Source organism: Mesoplodon densirostris, chromosome 20, assembly GCF_025265405.1.
Source record: "Mesoplodon densirostris isolate mMesDen1 chromosome 20, mMesDen1 primary haplotype, whole genome shotgun sequence".
Taxonomy (NCBI): Eukaryota; Metazoa; Chordata; class Mammalia; order Artiodactyla; family Ziphiidae; genus Mesoplodon; species Mesoplodon densirostris.
In genome coordinates, this window is record NC_082680.1 from 5221984 (window position 1) to 5245247 (window position 23264).

At 36.8% G+C, this 23264-nt stretch overlaps 1 protein-coding gene across 1 annotated transcript in view; it reads left to right on the top strand.

Moving 5' to 3' along the window:
- The window catches only part of VEGFC (vascular endothelial growth factor C), a 78722-nt gene that overhangs the window by 28151 nt on the left and 27307 nt on the right, over positions 1-23264 (top strand). The window contains exons 2-3 of the mRNA XM_060086018.1: positions 19685-19898; positions 21341-21531. Coding sequence (XP_059942001.1) covers positions 19685-19898; positions 21341-21531 — 405 coding nt within the window. The remainder of the gene's footprint in view (positions 1-19684; positions 19899-21340; positions 21532-23264) is intronic.

Below are 23264 nucleotides of genomic sequence, written 5' to 3' on the forward strand. Positions count from 1 at the left end.
TGCCTATGTTGTGCATCTTACTCGGTCAAGTGGACATTAGAGAGACTTTTGTTCAATTTATCATGCTCAAAACCAATAAACTTATTCAGCAGCTACAGATTGTGGAACAATATCTCTCAAAGTTTGCGAAACATTCTGCTCATTTTCTGCTTTCCGCATCTGCAGGTTATAAAGATATAGAAATATGTTTTGAACTAAATTTAGTAATATAATGTAATTACATATAATGGAACTCATGGATTACTTTTAAATAGCCACTAAGGAATAAAATGTGAAAAGTAAATTATAAGGAATTGATGTGATTTCCCAGGGAGTGTTTTTTTGGGAAAAATGCAAAGCTATCATATACAAGTTTTATAACTAGACTATCTTTATGATTATTCTGTTCAGAACACTAATTTACATTGTTATTTGTGGCCTTTTTTTGTCAGATGAAGGAAGGTATTTCTCCTTTGCAAATAATTTTTAATTATGAGTATTACATGAATACTAAAAGATGAATTCTTTTTTTAGAAACACTGAATAAATTTTGGATTAATCTAGATCTTACTGATCTGAAAAAATCTCAAATTTAACATTTTATGTTAAATTAACAATTATAGAATACTTTCAAACTTATTTTATAATAATTCCCTCCCCTTTAGTAAATTTTTATGTTCATCTACATTTCTTTTTCAATGTTGGTTTACATGTTAGGGTGTTTATTAGTTAATGTAACAAACTGTGTCATCTTTTACTTAATACTACCACTCAGGTTTGTAAATAATACATGTTTTGTATAACCGTTTAGAATTTGTACACTGATACATTAGATATTTTTCTTTAAGAAGAGTTTTTTTAAAAAACAATTATCATTTGTTGAACTAGAAGAATCATTATTTTTAAATGCATCCTTAAAAATAAAATGAGTTATGATTCACTGTGTAGCTTACTAATAAATATTTAGTCTGTAGTTTTCTTCTGTGTGTTTCTTCTGTCTCTGTGTGTTTAGCTAAGAATTGTTTTTAATTTGGTTAACAGTACCCCATTTAGGAATATGAAACATGTTGAAGCAATTACAAAATACTTAACAATTTTGTAAAAGAAGAAGCATTTTAAAAATCACAACAAAAGATACTCTCATTGAAATGAATTTTTATATCCAAGATAATCTTTCATTCCTTATACGTGTATGTTTAACTTTAAAATACATACTTCTCTCGCAGCCTCAGAGAAAATAGTTTCATACTTATACAGTGTTTGTTATGTATACCAAGAATTACACTGAATTCTAATGCACATCATCTCTTTTAATCATCACAAGTCGTGAGGCAGCTGCGTTTATTATATCCTTTTTACAGTAGAATTAATTGAGGCACAAAGAGACTAAATAGTGTATATGCAGCTGAGTTTTACCTCTAAGGCTAGATCTAAAATCTAGACTTTTAACTTATATATTGAGTGCATAGACAGACTAATAGTTATTTAAAGTTATAATTCTAGAGAAAACACCACAAAATCTATCTGTAGGCTAATTAAACAAAATATGGTCACTTTATTATGAAAACCGTACTTGAAATGTGGGTGAACTTTAACAAATAATGAAATTCAAAGCTATCTATTGTCTAAAAGCGTGCAGTCTTTTATTTTTGTATTAGTGATTTAGGTGCAAATTATTCCGATATTTTTCTTCTCATTCAAGAAAAAATTTTCAGAGCTGGAGCCCTTACAGAATTCTCTGCTTACAAAAATTAAGGCGTAAATCTCCCTGGAAGAGATGATCCTCAAAGGGGGAGATGGTGCCTTTGCTCTAGCAGGAAAGGATGGAAGTAAATCCATTTTTGAATAAACAGGTACTCCTTTTTCACTTAAGACCAATTAATTTCCAAAGTGCTTGCTATTTTCCATATTACAGAGAGCTATTTAAATGTGCCAGTTTACATAAGATAGATTTCAAAAGACTATGAGAAAGAATTTTACATACCTCATGGAAACAAGTTAGTAGTCTTTTCAAATAGTAATTTTGGAACAGAGCCAAATGTCAAGCACCTCCTGAAGCAGTAGGTGTGATGCTACTTGGCCCAATATCCCTTCACACTTGTAGGTCAGTATTAGGTCCCCCAAGATTAAACCTCATGGTATTCTATTCAAAGTGTCAGCATTCATAAGCCTGCAATTGCAAGCTCTTATATGTTTCACAATCTCTGGCTCCACTGAATTCCTATGCACCAAAATAGGCAAAGATAAGAATTTAGTTTCTGGGAAGATTTCCTTTAAGAGCCTCTGTCCAAAGCATCCAGTGCTGAAGAAAAAGAAAAGGTAGTGGTGGTATGTATCTATTAATATTTTGTTTCTTTTTCTTTTCTGTCTTATATAAAGAATAGAACTGGGTCAAAAACCTATGAGTCAGAATTCTATCTTTTTACATGCAAAAGATTTTCACTGTTCTGAGTAATGAAAGTTATTTTATACTGTTGAAATTTAAATTGTTAAAATAAAAACACATGCAGTCACCAATTTTACCAAGGTGAAGTAGAAAGATTACAAAGCAATCTTATTTTTTATCCTGAAAGTATGGATAAAAGTGTTGGATAAGAGAGAATGATGTTTGAAAAATATGTGAAGAAAAACAAAGAATGAAAGACATTTTCATTGTACCTGAAAGACTAGTTTTGAGAAATGTTAATAGAAGTTGGGGAATTTAAAGGTGTATTTGAATCTATTTAGAGTTAGTATGTGTTGTAGGAAGAAGCTCCAAGAGAAGAGAGAACTGAATATTTCCAGAAAAAAAGATTCCCCATAGATTGAAAAATAAACAGCAAAATTCCATTACAGAGGAATCCACTGGAAACTCTTTCCAAGCAAGGAATGGCCCCTTCAACAGCTATAGGTTGACATCTTTAGCAAAATCAGAAATAGTTGCCTTGCCAATAGTTTAAAGGAAAAGGAAGAAACTGACAATGTTTTCAGATTATATTTATTAAATTTCTGCCTTTGTACAGTCATAAAATGATCATTGTCTTTAATATTTTCTTAAAATTATTATTATAAGTCCACATACTTAGAAGTTGGGTAAACATTTCTCCACGACCTTTTTATTAATGACATCCTAAACTTTGCATGTGAGTATATAATTTATAATGAATATGTTTATATACATATACATACAGACAACATATTATATTTATTTTAAACATTTTCTTTTCAAATAATTTTATACTCCTTTAGGTTTCTCCTACTTTTACAATTTTTACCCATTTCTTATAGTCTACAAATTCCTTTCACTCACTTTTCCTAAAAGTAATTAGTCAATGCTGACTACAAATTAGGTTTTGTAAAAGCAGTTGTTTTTAGTTAAAAATATAACCATCACGTTTGTTTTAGAAATTGTTGTGCATTTTTTGTTACCAGTCTAAAGATGGGTTTTCTAACATAAGAATGTGATAGTTCCTTCTATTTATTGAGCGCTTATATTGAACACAATATAACTCATTTATTATAATAACTGTTAAATGTTTTTCATTATAAAATATTTGCTAAAATTACAGATGATAATGTAGCAGACCACCATGTACTTTTCACCTAAACCTGAAGTAGACTTGACTTTCTTATTCAGTATTTTACTTAATCGTACTTTGCATGTGTCTAAAAAAACAAATCAATAGAACAACTTTGTATACAAGTATTAAAATCAGTATCTTTTTAATGGGAAAACAAACCCAGAGAATTTTAGTAACTCTTCCAAAGTTGCTTAGCTAGTAACTAGAAACAAAGCCCAAATTTGACCGCAAATTACCACTTTCCTCAAGTCCTGCAAGATAGTACAATATTGCTCTCAACTCAGAAGGTAAACTCATACTCTTTGAAATGAAAAAAGAAGAGGAATCTCATGAAGTCCTGTGTGTACCAAACAATTTTTCCTAGGAAAAAGCTAAATTATATATTTAACTTTTTAAAGAAAAAAAATCAGTAGTGTTAAGGTTGTGTTTCCGCTTTAAACTGACCTGTTAGTTTCTATTGGTGTAAGTACTTTGATGATGTTTAAAATTTTACTTTAGCCTTCAGTTTACGTATATTTAAATTTTAGTTAGATTTAGGTTCCATTCTTTTTAATTAAGATATAATTACATATAGAGGAATTCACCCTTTATAGTGAGTTTTGACATATATACATGTAGTAACCATTGCCACAGTCAAGATGTAGAGTAGTTCAGTCAGTGCCCTCTCCAAAAATTGTTGCCTTGGACCACTTTGGAGTCAACCTTTTTCTCCACCTCCAGCCTTTAGCAACCACTGCTCAGATCCGCTCCCTATAGGTTTGCCTATTTCAGGGTGTTATATAAAGAGAATCATACAGCAAGGAGCCTTTTGAGTCTGGCTTCTTTTACTCATTATAATTCAGTTGAGATTTCTCTATATTGTTGCAAATATCAGCAGTTCCTTTTTATTGCTGAAATAATATTCCGTTGTGTGGGTGTATCATAGTTGTATCCATCTACTCTGTTAAAGGACATTTACATTGTTTTCAGTTTTCATGATTATAAACTCTATAAATACATGTGTACAAATTTTTATGTGAACTTAAATTTGCATCTCACTTAAATAAGTATCTGGAAGTGGGATGGCTGCTAAGCATATGTTTAACTTTATAGGAAACCACCAAACGGTTTTTACAAAGTGGCTGTACAATTTTACATTTCCTTCTGCGATATGAGAGTCCAGTCTCTCCACATGCTTGTTAGCACTTAGTATTGTATTTTTTTAAATTTTATCCATTCTAACGGATGTGAAGTGACATCTTGTGAAAGGTTATAAGGACCATTTCCCTGATAATCAATGATGTTGAGCATTTTTTCATGCAATTATTTGCCATCTGGTAATCTTCTTTGGTTAGGTGTCTGATCAGATCTTTTGCCCATTTTTGTTGTTGTTTTCTTACCATTGAATTTGAATGGAAATTTTTATATTTTGGAATAAGTTTTATCAGTTATGTTTAAGTCATGTATTCATGCCTTTTTCAGCCACTTTCATGGATTCCACTAGAAGGTGAGGCGGTTTCAAAGTCTATTCTCAAAAACAGGAGAATCTCGGATCTTGGATTTTGTGATTGTTATTAATATTTGGCTCCCTTGAAAACCTCCTGCAGGTGCGTTTTTAGTAGTCTCTTTCTTGTCGGGGTTCCTCAAATCTATATCTTAGAGACCCCCAAACCCAAGTTCATTCTTTTAACAAATTAGAAAGAACTGATTAGGAAAATTCTCAGTCTCTTGGGTTAGACATCAACCAATGAATCACCACCTCTCTGTCTCATCTACCTGTTTTCTGCCCTGCACGCTGCTAGACCAGTCACCACCCTCGCTCAAGCGCCCAGTGACGCAGCTTTCCGGTTGTCATCTTAACAAAGTGGGCAGAAGAATTAGACTTCCATTTTTTTTAAAGGTTTTGTTTTGTTTTGTTTTGTTTTGTTGGTTTTTAAATTTTTGTTTATTTTATTTTTGGCTGTGTTGGGTCTTCGTTTCTGTGCGAGGGCTTTCTCTAGTTGCAGCGAGCGGGGGCCACTCTTCATCGTGGGCTCGGGCCTCTCACTATCGCGGCCTCTCTTGTTGCGGAGCACAAGCTCCAGACGTGTAGGCTCAGTAGTTGTGGCGCACGGGCTTAGTTGCTCTGCGGCATGTGGGACCTTCCCAGACCAGGGCCCGAACCCGTGTCCCTGCATTGGCAGGCAGATTCTCAACCACTGCACCACCAGGGAAGCCCTAGACTTCCATTTTAAACTCTTCCCTCCCTCCAGAAACACTGTCTTATCTTTCGATTCCATGACCATACCTCTTTCTGCGTCTCCTTTGGCTATTTCACTGGTTCATCCTCTGAATTCTGAATGTCAGGTTGTAGCTCCCCAACCTAGGTTCTGTGCAGCTCTCTGCTCTCTCTGTACCTTCTTAACCACACACCTGGCTTCATTTTCCAACCAGACACATAGACAGCTGTTATATTTAAATTTACAGGATAGGCTTCTCCTGATCAGTAGAACCATATATCATAGTGCCACCTCATTTCCACATGGATGTCTTAAATGCTTCCCAACTCGCATGTCTAAAATGAATCTTTTTTTTGTTTCGTTTTTATTATCAACTTGTATTGGAGTATAGTCGCTTTACAATGTTATGTTACTTTCTGCTGTACAGCAAAGTGAATCAGCTATATGTATACATATATCCCCTCTTTTCTAGATTTCCTTCCCATTTAGGTTACCACAGATCACTGAGTAGAGTTCCCTGTGCTATACAGTAGGTTGTCATTAGTTACCTATTTTATGCCTAGTAATTTATATATGTCAATCCCGCTCTCCCAATTTATCTCACCTGCCCCCACCTTGGTATCCATACGTTTTTTTCTCTACATCTGTGTCTGTATTTCTGATTTGCAAATAAGTTCATCTGTACCATTTTTCTAGATTCCACATATAAGCGATATTATACGAGATTTGTTTTTCTCTTTCTGACTTCACTCTGTATGACAGTCTCTAGGTCCATCCACATCTCTGCAAATGGCACAATTTTGTTTCTTTTTATGGCTGAGTAATATTCCATTGTATATATGTACCACATCTTCTTTATCCATTCATCTGTCGATGGACACTTAGGTTGCTTCCATGTCCTGGCTATTGTAAATAGAGCTGCAATGAACATTGTGGTACATGACTCTTTTTGGATGATGGTTTTCTCAGGGTATATGCCCAGTAGCAGGATTGCTGGGACATATGGTAGTTCTATTTGTAGTTTTTTAAGGAACCTCCATACTGTTCTCCATAGTGGCTGCACCAATTTACATTCCCAGCAACAGTGCAAGAGGGGTTCCCTTTTCTCCACACCCACTCCAGCATTTATTGTATTGTATTGTTGGTGGCCATTCTGAGTGTAATCGGTATTCGCCCTCAAAATGGGTCCTCCCATAGTCTTCTCTTTTCATCCTTTGTCGCACATGCTAGAAACTGGGTTTTCACGTGGACATTTTCCCATCTCCCTCACTGTGCAAATATAAACGAAGCAGTCCAGGTTTCAATGCCCAATAGCTCTCAAATTACCAGACTCCATGTCCACAAAGAGAATAGTCTCGCATACATAAGAACTTAAGTACTTGTTGAATAGTGATGACTACAATTGCCACATGTTAAAAAAGTGAATAATCAAGAGCCAAGAGACGAATTTTAAAATATTGCTTAAAAGCCTGAAGAAAAAACACGCCTCTAAGAGATTGTTTTGCCTGTATGTGTTTATCTCACTTTGGTGTCAGTAATAACGGCTTCATTGAATAAGATGGTACGTGTATTTTTCCTACTGTATTTTTTCAAAGTGTTTGTGTAAGTTTGGTATTATTTCTTCTGATGTTGATGTTTCATAATGTCTTCTCTAATAATATCTGAAAATATAGGGTTTTTCTTTAAGGGTTCTTCTACTTCCCGTATTTTCTGTTTTTGTTAGATTCCATTTGTTTGTTTTATTTCTCTTTTTGTTACATTGGAGATTTCCTTCAGATTTCTTACCATTCTTTGCTGTTGTTACTGTTTATATTTAAGGCTGAATCACTGAAAAAAATCAGTAGAAGTTCCCTCTGGGTGTGGAGCTAGTCAACTGATAGGATTTAATATAGAGCGAGTGGGTAGACATCTGGGGTTTTTTTCCTCACTGGGGGAAACATCTCTGTAAGCAACTATATATCTTTTCCCTGTGGCCACAGAGACTCTCCAGAGAAAAAACATTCTATGACTTCCGTGGGTGGGGCGTAGGTGTGCACGGTGGTGGACGGCTATTGAGGGTGTGTGAGTCTGGCTGCCAGCCAGGATGGGAACCAAGCAAAGTAAGGAGCTTGAAAATTTACTGTTTTCTGTGTAGGCTTTCCTTCGTCCTCTCTTCTTTTCAGTAAGTCTTGTCCTGCTTTTTGCTCTCCTAGTGACCCTGGGTTTGGAGCTCCCTCTTTCAGTTTCTCCCTGGAATGAGCCTCTAGGATCAGGCTAGGATTTCAAAGATTTATTTGCTTGACTGGATGGAGGGGATAAATGGAGTATCTGAGGGCTAAATTTGGTCTTTACGTTAACTTCAACCAGTGTCCCCATGTTTACCTGTTTCTTCACCTCCGTTTAGCCAAGTACCTGTGAGTAAATGTATTTGTGGATCTGAGGCATACAATGACTTGCTTCTTCCCAGCTCTAGGCACACGGTTTTCAGCTGTGTCTCCTCTGATAACACTTCTATGTGTTCATCTTAAAAAACATCAGTAGCTTTCATCTACCACGCTCTCCTATCCTGTCCTTTTTACCTCTGTGCTCATAACACATGACCCCTACTTTAGGGTGAAGCTCTGGGGAGGAAAGCAGAGCTGGACAATTGCTTTGAATCTGCCAAATTTAACTAGAAGTTGAAAGATAAATTCTTCATTCATGACCGACTTGGTTTTAGCTCTGATGCCAATAAATATCGTTAGTAAACTAAAAAAAAAAAATGTGTGTAGAAGCATCAGATCTATAGGAAAAACTGAAACCAACTAGATGACAGGTGTTTATATTACTTCATCCTACATTTGTCATGACCCATGACTGCTTTTGCTCATTGACTGATATAAGAATCGACACATTAGAAATGTTATGTCTAATGATATTTTACCATCGCAAGGGGAAGGCTGTATAAATTAAACATTTAATTCTCACTGATACTGAACTCGTGTCCCTTACCCCTAAATTTTCTGTGAACTTTGTGGTGGTTGATTTTTCTTTTTCGTTTGGTACCCTTTTGCTTTGGGTCTTCGGCAAGCACCTCTGTCCTTATGTCCTTTTCACCTTTGTTTTGTGGGTGGCAGGACTTCCATTCTGATGAAATGGGGATAGTTGTAAACTTCTATTACTTTTTCTAGCCAATAAGAGGTGAGAGCCAGACAAGGTACGTGACAGTCCAGTAAGGCTCTGTGTACTAGAGATACAGAGGTGGTGAAAAGATCATTCTCCAAGGTCCTGGAATTTAGATCCCTGAGTTTGAGGAATGAAATGAATGGCAGCCTTATAGAGCTCTGCAGTGCTTTTGATAACCTTTGTGATGTGGGGCAAAAAGGAGCTAGAAGTGTAATGTTTCAGTTACAACATAATTCTGTCTTTCCTGGTCATGCCCCAAACTACTGACTTCAGAATGTATTTCTGAGGCCATGTGCTTTAATTCACTTTGCATTACCTCAAGGGGGAAAATGCAATTAAGTGCTTAAAAAATTTCCACTTAAAATATAAAATGAATAGGGTCTTCCTTAATCCAATATTCATTTATTTATCTTTTCATGAATAAACACTTGTTACTTTTTATGAAGTCTGTGTGGATCAGACTTTCTTTTTTTCCTTCTTTCTGTCTTTCTTGTATTCCTGGATTTAAAAATTTTTTCCTATCCATATTTGATTTTTGAATGTGAAAATAAGATAGGAAAAAATATTCAGATTAAAGTGTTGTGGATTTCCTCTGTTTACTATCTACTGTTGACTTAACCTTGTCAAAGAGTTTAAATATTAAATGTTGAAATAGTTAAAATAAAAATCTTGTACTGTTTTTCAATATTATTTTTAAAAAGAATATTGTGTTTATTTTCTTATTCCTTGATTCAGACTAAACAGGAAACTATTTCCTAAATGATACCTTGTCATATTAAGAAAAAAAATACATCATTATCAATAATGACTTTGGGGCCATTTTAGTAAGATTTGAGTTAAATTACATTTAAATATTTTTCTAACGTTTCTCTTTGGTTTTAGGAAAGCATTATTTATAGAGTTCTTCCATGTCATGAAAAATGACAGGAAACTGATTTTAACCTATCCCATTCTTTCATTTATTCTTTGACTAAATTCCATATGCCAGTCTACAAAGGTAGTAGACAGTAGGCAACAAGACAGGCATGCAAGGGAGTAAATAAGAGTAAATAAGCCAGTGTTTGCAATGTCTGAAATAATATGGAGGAAACAAAAAGGTGCTGAAATAGTTTGTCAATTAGGTTATTTAGTTACAGTGGATGGAAAGCTGCAGTAATTATGTGACCTTACAGTTGAAGCCTTAACGAAGAGAAAGCACCACCCGTGTATAGTGCCTCGACATACAGTTTTAGGAATGGAACAGATTTTTCTGAGGTTTTAAATTTGAAAAAAGCTTGGCATTTTGGAGATACCTATGTTCTATGACTGAGGGCGGGAATGGTATGAGATGAGATTGGAGCATCAATGGGAGTCAGATGCACAGGGCCTTAGATTGGATTTTATCTGATGTCTAAGCCGCCGAAACCTGGGCGAGTGAGATCATTCCATCAATGAGTATTTTTCAAGGATTCTTGTGATTTGTGGGTGGAGAGTCAATTGGAGGGGTAAACAGAGCAGCTGAGAAGATCAGTTATGAAGGTAATGCAGTAAATCAGGCGAGAGATATTGGTGGTGTAAACTAGGAGGTCAGCAAAGGACATGGAGAAAAATTGCTCTATTTTAGAGGTAAGATTATTAACACTGGCTGATCCATTATATTTAGGAGTAAGGGAAAGAGATAATAAGTGTTAATTCCCAGACTCTTGAATGAGCAATAGGTTAGTAAAGTTTTTTGTTTTTTTTTTTTAGGTTAGTAAGTTTTAATGAACTGGGAAAAACCCGGGAGGAAATGCGTTTGGAGAGGAAATTCATCAATTCCGTTTTAGATATATTAAGAATGAGACCTGGGCTTCCCTGGTGGCGCAGTGGTTGATAGTCCGTCTGTCGATGCAGGGGACACGGGTTCATGCCCCAGTCCGGGAAGATCCCACATGCCACGGAGCGGCTGGGTCCGTGAGCCATTGCCGCTGAGCCTGAGCATCCAGAGCCTGTGCTCCGCAACAGGAGAGGCCACAACAGTGAGAGGCACGCGTACCACAAAAAAAAAAAAAAAAAAAAAAAAAAAGAATGAGACCTTAAGAAACCTAATCATTTTTTCAGGGCTGGGAATGGATGAGGATACTCAGAAGAAGTGTAAGGAGGATGTACGGGAACTCCTTCTGAGCCCTGAGAATGCAAACATTCAGGATTGTGTATCAGAGAAGTCAGCAAAGGTTACTGATAACAACAGCCACTACAGGAGAAGGAATAGAAAAGTGTGACTCAGGGAGAAAAAGGACTCATGGTTTTGAAATAAGAGCAGGTGATCCGCAGGACGGAGGTGAAGTACGGTGGGGTACAGAGGGTTCGCACAGAAGCTGTGGGAAGCCAGTTCCAGTGGGTTAATTGTGGGAGCCTTGACAAGTGATGAGGAGGTAGGAATAGCACAGATACAGACAGCACGTTCCAAAATGGAAGCTGTGAAGAACAGAACAATGGCAAGAGCTCAGTAGGGATGTGGACTTACCCAGGGTTTTCTTCTGCTTGTTGATGCTTTTGTTTGTATGTATGTAGGTATGTATGTATGTATGTATGTATTTTTTTATTATTATTATTTTTTGCGGTACGCAGGCCTCTCACTGCTGTGGCCTCTCCCGTTGTGGAGCACAGGCTCCGGATGCGCAGGCTCAGCGGCCATGGCTCACGGGCCCAGCCGCTCCACGGCATGTGGGATCTTCCCGGACCGGGGCACGAACCTGTGTCCCCTGCATCGGCAGGCGGACTCCCAACCACTGCGCCGCCAGGGAAGCCCTGTTTGTATTTATTTTTTTTAATCTGGGAGAACCGCAGTTTCCTATGCTAATAGCAACACTACAGTAGAGAGAGAGAAAGAGAGAGCAAGGCTGAACAAGAGGAGGAGTGCTGCTAGAACAGGGTGGTTCCAGGCACCTGTGGGGTTGCTGGCTTCGGAGAGGAAGAGGAGAAGCGTTTTGCTCATTGTGTCTGAGTTGCTCTCTTAACATCTGTTCTCTTTACGAAGTGTGAGGTAGGTTTGTCCACTGATTGCAAGAATGAGGGAATGGAAGTAAGTGGAGATGGTTTGAAATTAGCATGGGAATAAACCAGCATGGGATAAATGAACTGGTGGTGAGCACTGTTAAAGGAAGACTTATTCTGACACTGGCTAACACCCTAAGGAAGACTACTGGGAACTTCATCAGGGTTGAGTGGAGTTGTTTCTGAAGTAAGCAGTTGGGGATCTAGGAGTACCTGGCTTGATAAGGGAATGGCTGTTGTTCCCCCAAAACTGAGAGGTATTGCCCCCAGAAAACATTCCAGATCCGGAACGCTGAATTCCACGTAGCAGCAGACCCTCATCATTCTTCTAGCTCGGTTACCTACTGAGTGTGTATCCTCAGCATATCCCACCACGCACACACACATGCACTCTCACACACACCGTCACACAGACACACACATGTGCACGCGCACACACACACACATGCACTCTCACACACACCGTCACACAGACTCACACACACACATGCACACGCGCGCACACACACACACACCCCTTCCAGAGCCAGAGTGCAACTGTAGTCCAAAATCAGTACCAAAGAAAAATAAGTAGTTGAGTAAATGAATTTATAAATAAAAGCATGCTTAGAATTTATGCTTTTGTTGTTTTGAAAAAAATCCTTGAATGGGTTTTAATTGTAAAGAGAAATTTAACAGCTCAAAGGTTAGTAAAAATGCAAAATGAAATTTTTGTGTTTTCAGACACAGTACTTCTGGTTAAATAAGTCAACTTTGCTTTACTCAACATTGTTTCATAGCAACAAATTCTGCCCCCCACCAACACTTTGGTAAATAATCTGGAATCTTTTAGACATAGAAGCACATAAGGAAGAAAAAATTTAATCTGGAATTAATTGCAATATACAAAACAGGTATGCCTTAAAATTAGCAAATTCTTTGGAAAAAAACAAGTTTGAGGATCTTATAATTAATATTCTCAGCCCTCAAAAAATTATATATCATTTCTAGCAGGTAAACTCAATGAAAGGAGAAATCTTGGTTATAACTAGCATGCCTAGAAGAGTCTTTGGCACAGAGTAGTCATTCAGTAAAAGTTGTAAAATCATAAAATTTTCCCTTTGGTATTTATTTTAAACATCTTATTAGGGACAAGTGACTTCTTAGTGTACCAGCCTTCTTCCTATGTGCTTTACCTTTCCAAATACTGTCTTATTTACATACACAGGAGCTTTGCACGATACATTTTAATATCTACATTTATAAGTGGAAAACCAGAGGCTTGGGGTATTATTAATATCAGGCGAGAGATATTGGTGGTGTAAACTAGGAGGTCAGCAAAGGACATGGAGAAAAATTGCTCTATTTTAGAGGTAAGATTATTAGCACTGGCTGATCCATTATATTTAGGAGTAAGGGAAAGAGATAATAAGTGTTAATTCCCAGACTCTTGAATGAGCAATAGGTTAGTAAAGTTTTTTTTTTTTTTTTTTTTTTTAGGTTAGTAAGTTTTAATGAACTGGGAAAAACCCGGGAGGAAATGCGTTTGGAGAGGAAATTCATAGTGGCTGTACCAATTCACATTCCCACCAGCAGTGCAAGAGTGTTCCCTTTTCTCCACACCCTCTCCAGCATTTATTGTTTGTAGATATTTTGATGTCAGTGTCATCAGTCCTCCAGGCATTACTCATTAAAACCACAATGAGTTAGTATCCCATACATATGAGAGTGACTAAAGTTTAAAAACTGCTAGTTGTGGGCAAGGGCATGGAGCCAGGGAGCAGCCCTCAGAAGTATAAACTGTCAGTTGGTGCAATCACTTTCGAAAATGGTTTGGCCATATTTATAAATGCATACCTCCTGAACTGTCAATTCCGTTTCTAGTTATGAAGCCCCCAAAATGCATACTTTGTCCATCAAAAGACAAGTAGGTATAGACGAGAGATAAATCGCATACGTTCATACAATGGAAAACAAGACGGCAGTGACATCAACTGCTTTATACAAGGAGGAATTCACAAACGTGAGACTGGGAAAAAGGACCCAACACAAAATATTATATGCTGTAGGATATCATTTATGTAAAATTTGTGAAAGACTAAACACCAATTATGTTGGTAAAAAGCAGAAAGGTAGACATGTAACAAACTGGTAACACTTGGTGGAAAGTTGTAACTGAGAAGAACAAAGAACGTTTCTAGAATGTGGTCAGTGCTCTGTAAGTAGATCTGAGTACAGTCACAAGGGTTCATTCAATTTGTGAAAATCCCTCAAACTATGTCCTTGCGATTCATTAATTAAAGGTTTTTTTAAAGAAGCATTGTTAATATTAGTTTCATAGTCATATTAAATAGCATTAACATAAATTAGTCTTAAAATACCAAAGAAGAAATTTTACTAAAAAGAAATAATAACCCATTACATTTTTAAAATTTCAGAATAGTTTTCTGAATAAGCATCTTTGAAAAAATATGTAAAACTTGTTTTGAAATTAGTTAAATCTTCAGCAGAAAAAAAATATAAGCAATCAAAGGAAAACAATCATGAAACATTTTGAATTTATTATGTACCTAGGAAGACTGTGTCTAAACTGCTGCATTCTCTTCTTGTTGGAAAACAAAGGAAAGCTGTTAAGAAATGTCTATGTAAAAAGGAAAATACTGGCATCCTGGCCAATAAGTAAACATCCCTAAGAATGTTACATTTATTAAGTCTATCTGCTGGTGGTGTTTTAGACCCATTCACTCACTCCTTCTGATGTCTCTAGGGATTTTACAAGGTGAAATTCATGCAAATTTCCAACCTTCTGGTGTGTTCCTAAGAGGCTAATAAATGACAAAGTCCACTTTTACTCGGCTGCAGGGTTTCCCAACAGCAGCACTCTTTTTTAAAAAAATTTTTTTATTAGTTTCTGCTTTATAACAAAGCGAATCAGTCATACATATACATCTGTTCCCACATCCCTTCCCTCCTGTGTCTCCCTCCCTCCCACCCTCCCCATCCCACCCCTCCAGGCGGTCACAAAGCACCGAGCTGATCTCCCTGTGCTATGCGGCTGCTTCCCACTATCTATCTACCTTACGTTTGGTACTGTATATGTGCCCATGCCTCTTTTTCACTTTGTCACAGCTTACCCTTCCCCCTCCCCATATCCTCAAGTCCATTCTCAAGTAGGTCTGTGTCTTTATTCCTGTTTTACCCCTAGGTTCTTCATGACATTTTTTTTTCTTAAATTCCATATATATGTGTTAGCATACGGTATTTGTCTTTCTCTTTCTGACAGCAGCACTCTTGACACATTTGCCTGAGTATTTCTTTTTTGGGGGGAGACTGTCCTGTCCATTCTAGAACATTGAGCAGCCTTCTTGGCCTGTACTTGCTAATACCAGTAGCATCACCACCATACCTCTGAAACCAAAAACATCTGCAGACTTTGCCAAATGACCCTGGGGGAGGGAAGATCATTCCTGGTTGAGAGCTACTGCTCTACAGTATGTATATATGAATATTTGAATAATAAGTTATAGTTTTTTAGCATTTCTTTAGTAGTCAGTAAATGCATTCACTATTTATGGCTTCACCTACCTGGTACTACTTTTGTAATCATATCTGGAAAAAGGATGGAATTAATATTTTTGAGACTTTTGCCATTCTACAAGGAAAAAAAGTCAATTCCATTCAAGAATAAGACACAAGCAAGTGATTTTCAGTGTTCAGTGCAAGGAATCAGTGTGTATAGAATATCTTGTCCATTGTGTTGATTATGCAGACATGACAGATTGTCTATGTTGACATTAGAAAGTTGTCTCAAAAATAACGTAATCGAAAACAAATATTTAAAATATTTTCTAGGAGTCTATTTAACTTAGATTTTGATGAAATAAAATTTGACTTTTTATTTAATTCATGTATTTGGTAAACCAAAAAAGTAACTTTTATTTTTTTTAAATAAATAACTTATGCTCTCAATAATGGATTTTAAAGAGCCCATTCTTTATTATGGCATTATTTTCAATACTTACAATAAAAATGTCAGAGGATTAGGCAAAAATTAAATTAAAACTTAAAACTTCCAATTAAAAACTTCCAATATTAAACTAAAATGTACATACCTGCTTCCAGAGTTACCTATCTGTGCCACATCAGGTTGGTGTAGACCTGCATGATGGGTGACCTGTGGGTGAAAGAATCCTTCTGATACCTTCACTGAAACCCTGGGTAAAATGATATGCTAAGGTTATGTAAAACATTTACAGATTCCTGTTCCTTTGAAGGATACCATTTGATTTTCCAGAGTTATTTGTTATTTTCTACCAAAGGATGATTTTAAAAGTGAGTTTTATAACTATGTATTGGAAGATTTCTCAAATCCAACCCCTCTCCATTATGCCACCTAGCCCAAATTTTGCTTTAAAAAGGTTTAAATAATTAGAACATACATTTACAATTTATAAATTTGCCCAGAATGGCTGGTTAGCTGAAGGAAACAGAATGACCCACAAGTTCATCGGTCTTACAACTGCCATTCTTAAATAAGGAGTGAATAAGCAATTTCCTTTGCTATTTTAGGGGCAGAATAAATAACTTCAGTAACCACTTATTCTGATGATTGGATTAGACCCTATTTTCAAAGAAGAAAGGAAGAAAACCCAATGGTAGTGTAAAGCTATTCGTCTTGATAACTGCCTTATAATAGTTTGGTCCCTACTGATATTTTGTTTTCTTAGGACAAAGAGATGATGTATGTGATGACTAATATGACAAATATTTCCTTTTCAAGCTTTTAGTAAATTTCTTATCTTATTAAACTGGTAATTTAATCAAGTCATCTTCCCTTTGCCTTATCTTATGAAGCTGTCCATGAAAATGTACATTTCCTTCAAATATAAAATATTACTTGAGCCAGACTTTTTTAAATGGCATATGGACAGTTTAAGATAAGTACAAACATCCCTTCTTTTCCAGTTTGAATAGTAAGTAATTTTTCTCCCTCTTCCACCGATATAGATGTATTAGACAACTAACCAGATTTACCTATGACCCTTTCGGTCACTTCCTGAAAATATAGTAGTATGATCCAACCTTTCTTTGATGGACTCTTGCCCATTCTTTCAATTCTGATTATGAATATTTGATGAGTATATGCTTTTAGGTGAAAGGAAATTTTCCATAATTTAATAATGTGCATTCTCCCATTTTCAACTTCATAAAATTATTAAGTGACTGCCAGATTTATATACAGCATAGCGATTAACTTAAGATTGTTGTTCAAAGGGACTGTTGACATTGGATTTGTAGGTTTTTTAACAGCTAATTTCCACTCATTGACAAATCCAGGACCATTGCTAACATTAATGCTAGATGAATGCTATGGTTTCCCACCTCTCATTGACTCTCTGCATTATCTCAGGTCTTGGAGGAAGGGCAACCTACGTGCACTTTTGCTTTCTCCCTACACCTGAACAACCCCTAGTCAACACAGAGCGGCAAGAGGAAAACTAGTTTTTACACGCCATGTGCGTAGAATATAGTGATCAGAGGCTGCTTTCAAGGTCACCTCAAGTGTTCACTTCATGTTACGATTCTTCATAACCAGAGAGAATTGCAGAGTGTGGGTGAAATCCCAAAGCTCTTTCTCATCATGTAGCTTCTAGAATCAGAGATCTTACTTCATCCTTCTCCTGGCAGAGTAAGAAGGGAATGTTTTAGGTGTGTGAATCACCACGGAAGGGGTTTATGCCTGGTTGTATATAGCTCCCTGCCTTCAACGTTGCACTCTCAGCTTTGACTTCTGTAGCATCTCCAGATCTTCCAGTGCATGTACACTTAGGTTACTGTTTGCAAATGTATACTTGCTGAAGTTACATAGGAGTAGTTACTGTAACCTCCTAATTGATCACTCCAAGACAGAATGCAAAATTAGATTCATTCTTAGATTATTTTAGGCTTTTGATTACAGTTGAATATCCAATTATAAGACACTTTTTATTTTAAGACACACCAAATCCCTTTGGAAAATAAAAGGAATATATTAATATTCAAGAAAATGACCTCAACATTCTGGAAAACATTGGTGAACATAAAGACCCAAGAAAGTATTGACAAAGAATCTGACTTTGTAGAACTTTTTCCTGGAGTTTGGTGTGTTCCTGGTTCAGAACTCATTCTAGGTTACTGGGACCTCTTCAGCTTCTTCAAAATAGGCTATAAATGTGAATGTGCCATGGTTAGCTGATGGTATCTATCCTCAAAATTTTGATCTTCCCTGGATTCACAGAACAGGATGATAGTGCTGACAAAGCTCAATTTTTAAGTTGCTGTTCATTTAAAACAGAAACGCAGAAGGCGGATCTAAATAAATTCTGAGCCAGAACTGGTACAGTACTCACAGTTACAGTTCAAGACTCAGTTTATCTAAAAAAACAGTCTCTGTACTGTGCTTTTGCTCCCCAAAGATGTTAAAAGTAATCCCACCCCTGACTACAACATGTATAATATACTTCCATATCAAATGTCTGTTTGAATCATCACAAACACTCTATGAGGAAGATATCATTATTGCCATTTACAGAGTAAAATGAGGTTCAGAGAAATGAAATTTAATGTTACTCAATTAAAATAAGGTCTGTAGCCAAGATGAATATCTGGATCTTCTGATACTACAGCTTGTTTTTCTTCCACAAAAATATGATAAGTCTAATGGGAATAAGTGAATCAACTGTACAATGTTAAGCTATTTTTATACCATTTTGTCTGTGATAGCTTCTGCTTTTGCCAGTGGTTGTTTTACATCAAATGATTTATCAAAGGCATGTTCTATGCAGATATAAGAAGAGTAAACTAAATGAAAGGCTGAAATGAGAGCTAATATTATAGCCTCTCCATATGCTTAGAGATGATTACTTTTAAATTTTTATTTTGATAATAAAATTTTATGTATGTTCATTATTTAAAATATAGAAATATATAAAGACTTAATAATTACCTTAATCTTGCAATTTGGAGAAGATAATTTTTTTGCTGCATAGCTTTTACTCTTGAGAATATATACACACATGTATGCAATCTGTCCAGATATATTGTTCTGTGAAAAGATTGTACTGCATGTATGAACATTATGTTATAGGTATACTGTATATAAGTTGTATATTCTCCTTTTTCATAGATTATATTATGAACCTTTTTTTTATGTCTGAGTTACATATCTGTATCATCATTTTATAAATAAAGTATGGGGCTTCCCTGGTGGCGCAGTGGCTGGGAATCCGCCTGCTGATGCAGGGAACGTGGGTTCGTGCCCTGGTCCGGGAAGATCCCACATGCCGCAGAGCGGCTAGGCCCGTGAGCCATGGCCGCTGCGCCTGCGCGTCCGGAGCCTGTGCTCCGCAGCGGGAGAGGCCACAACAGTGAGAGGCCCGCATACTGCAAAAAATAAACAAAAAAACAAAAAAAAAAACTAAGTATGTATTTTACATTCAATTGTGGTGTTTAATTTCATTTTAATTGTGGTATTGATTCAAATTAAAGATGAATGTAATTTTACCAATAATAGTTAATTTGGGGAAAATTAATAATATTTTAATAGAAATTTAGCATATATAACATATATAAATATATATACATATATATTTATACATAGATAACAAGCCTAAAGGTTTTCTAATGTATATATTACATATGTATATATATATATTTATTTGTATAGGTAGATAGATAGATAGATATAAGCAAGGCTAAAGGTTTTCTAGTGCATCTGTTTCCACATCTCTTAATCTGACAAGTAACCGATCTTGCATGCTGCTTTGACAGGCTTATGCAGGCAGAGAGCTGGAGGAGCAGCTGCGGTCGGTGTCCAGTGTAGACGAACTCATGACTCTGCTCTACCCTGAATCCTGGAAAATGTACAAGTGTCAGTTAAGGAAAGGTGGCTGGCAACACAGTAAAGAACAGGCCAACGCCAATACGAGAACAGAAGGGACTCTAAAATTTGCCGCAGCACACTACAATGCAGACATCTTAAAAAGTAAGTATGGGAAAGAAAATATATAGTAAGCTTCACATATCAACCCAGTGAAAATTGTCCCTCTGGTCCTTTAATTTCAGCATTTGTAATACCACTGAATTTAGGGCCGAAAGTAAATAAAACAACAGAAAATAAAGAATTATTTTCAAACTACAGAATTTTATGATTTCACTGTGAGTGGTTAAGATGATTTCTTGAAAAATAAAGACAGGGAGGTGCGTGCATATCAACACACTGTAATTTTTTTTTTAATTGAGGTGATGTCCCATCAGAAAAAATTTTAAAACATACAGATAAATTGTACACACTATACCAGTTTAATCACTTAAACATTCTGCATCATAAAAATAATTGCGCATAAATTTTATTTAGCTTTGGATATAGAAACGTTTAATTTCTAAATCATCCAAAATCACCTTATCAACTGCTACTTGTTTCTGTGTTGCTTCATAGGGAACTTGCTTGAGAGCTGGACTTTGGTAAAGCTACAGCCACAAAAAATTATGACGTTGCACAAAATGCCATAGCATAAATAGGTAGACACTTTTAAAACGTTAACTCCTTCCTGTTGTTGGATGTTAACTGCTGTAAAGGTTTGAGATTGCAAATTATTTTGAGAACAAAAGCAAACAAGCAAAATGATTTTATGGTTTAATAACCAGTAGTTTATATCTTTTTTTCCCAGAAACTTTATGTTAGGGGAAATGGGGGAAAATAAACTAGAACATTTAAGAAGTACGTCATTTTTAATGCAGTCTTTAAAGCATCAGCAGTGTTATAGGTAAAGCACTGACTCACTGGGAACAGAATTCCAAGAGGGAGCATGAAAGGACTAGGAGATTTTGACTTTCCTGAAAAAGCTTAAGTTCAGGATGCACGTCCCAGTTGCTGGAAAATACCCTCTCACTTCAAGTACCTATCACTAGGACACTACTGAGGGTGCCAGATGACCTGCCTGAAAATGAGTTTTGAACTGAATCCAAAACCAAAGCCCCATCTCATTTACATCTCAGTTTAAAAAAGCAAACACGTTTATGTTTGCTCTGAGACGTCAAAAAAGCTACGTATGATAGCAAATGAGCACGAGTGTCTCTCTGCAGGTTTTATAAACATCTGTATATTAAATGTTCATTTTCTTAAGAAAACCAAACATAAGGGCCATAGAATCAATATTCTGTTGTCATTTTGAGAAAGCGTCTAGATGTTAGGTGTTTTTTCTTTTAGAGAATACCTTTAGCTGCTCTGTTAAAGATTATATTCTATTCCAATTCATGGGGTGATGTAGGATCCCATCAACGATTCCTCTAAAGTTATGCCTCTAAAGTTATGCATTGTACTTAACTCTTCACTCTGAAATCAAATGTGAGTAGCTTCCAACTGCTGTGGGTGTCTCCGCCTTGGTGGCTTCTGTGCGACTCACGGCCTTCCCTGTGACCCGACAGGTATCGACACTGAGTGGAGGAAGACCCAGTGCGTGCCGCGGGAGGTGTGCGTGGATGTGGGGAAGGAGTTTGGAGCAGCGACAAACACCTTCTTCAAGCCTCCGTGCGTGTCCGTCTACAGATGCGGTGGCTGCTGCAACAGCGAGGGCCAGCGGTGCACGAACACCAGCACCAGCTACCTCAGCAAGGCGGTAGGCCGGGCTCTGTGCGAGCCCTGCACCCGGGCGCCTTCATCCCTGCGGCCTTCAGAGGGCCTTAGTCCCGCTCACACTTGCTTGTCTTGTCTCTGGGGAACACAGTTAACGTCCCAGTAGTTGGTGCTTTCCATGGTAGACCATCACCGAAAGAGTAATGGATGCTTCGTGAACTCTCTTTACAGAGTGGCATCCAAGCCACGTTTTAAAGGTCAAATAGAAATGCTTATGCTAGTAGCGTATTCTGCAGAAAGTAATATTCATTTTTAAAAGATATTAAGATTTTAAAAAATGATGCTGTTTTTATATTCAAGCCAAACTCTATCAAAGGCATGGCAGCCTTCTGAGTCTCTTGAAAAGAAAACACTATCTTTTTCAAAGTTAGAGAAAATAAACATGAGGGATTTTGGAATTAAAATAAATTTTTTTGAATACCTTTAATTGTGTATATTTTAAAATAATTCAGTTCAGCAGTATGACATGTGTCCTAGACAATATTGTTTATTATTATGGTGCTTGGGCTGTATTTAATCTTTTACCTCCAAGCTTCATAGAATTTAGGATTACTTTTACAATACATTTATGATGTTGCTATGATTCATTTTACCTGCTTCCTCCCAATTATCTGCTCATATGAAAAAAAAAATCGGGATTTGCCCATGCCATTTTTGAAGTCTGTCTGGTTTCTTGTTGGTTTATGTTTTCACATTTTGTTTGGATTTTTTCGATAGACTTGATACTTGCGATAATCACAATTCTTATAAATTCTGATCTGCATAGCAGTGGCTTTAAAATGTATAACAATGGAGTAGCTTTCATTTTAGCATTTCAAGTTTTTAAAGATGTGCAGAATTTTGGGAGTTAAAAGTTTGAAGTCAGTTGGGAAGGAAGTACTTAGGCTTCCGAGTTCCGCTCCGGACACCCTCCTCTGACTCTACACACCCTCTTTCCTCACCTTCTCTTTCTGCCCTTCCTGTGATTACTCCCAAATCTTTATCTCCAGCTCAGACCTCTCTCGTGGTTTCTGCACAACCAACTCAGCCTCGTGATTCGGCTTCCCCCAGACAGGTCAGAGTCAGCCTGTGTCACGCTGGAGTTACGGCCTGTCTCCCACCTCCACCCACCCTCACAAATAAACAAAAAAGTCAATGAATCTTTTTCTTTCTCCAGCGTTCTCTGTCTTAGTAAATGATGCCGTTCTTTTAGTTGGTCAATCTGATTATTCTTGCTTTCACCAGAAGTCCAGTCAATAATTCCTGTTATCTCTACCTTCCAAACGTCTCTAGAACCCATCTGTGTCTTCGTTCTGCTGACTCCACTCTGATCTGGGCTGCATCCGTCAACCACCTGGGGCATGACACGTGGACCAGCCCACTAACTGATGTCATACCTCCTTCCTACTTGCCTCCAATCCCTTTGCCACATTATATATAAGCAGTGAGTTTTTTCTTTTCTAAATGAGAAATCAGATGCTGCTCAAAACTCTCCTGTAACACTGCCTATTGGGACTGAGCCAGCATGCAGCAAGGGTATCGATAAGCTGGTCTTTTCTGATTGGGTTGCTCAGGCCAGCATCTCTTCGGTCGGTTGATAGCAACCTTCTAAGTTGTGAAATATTTTGAATGGCGCTCCTCGTTAGGGTCTTCTTTAGGTTAAATCCTTTAACATGGTTTCCTGGGCCCTCCGTGATCTGGCTGCTACTTAAATCTTCAGCTTCAATTGTCTCTGCT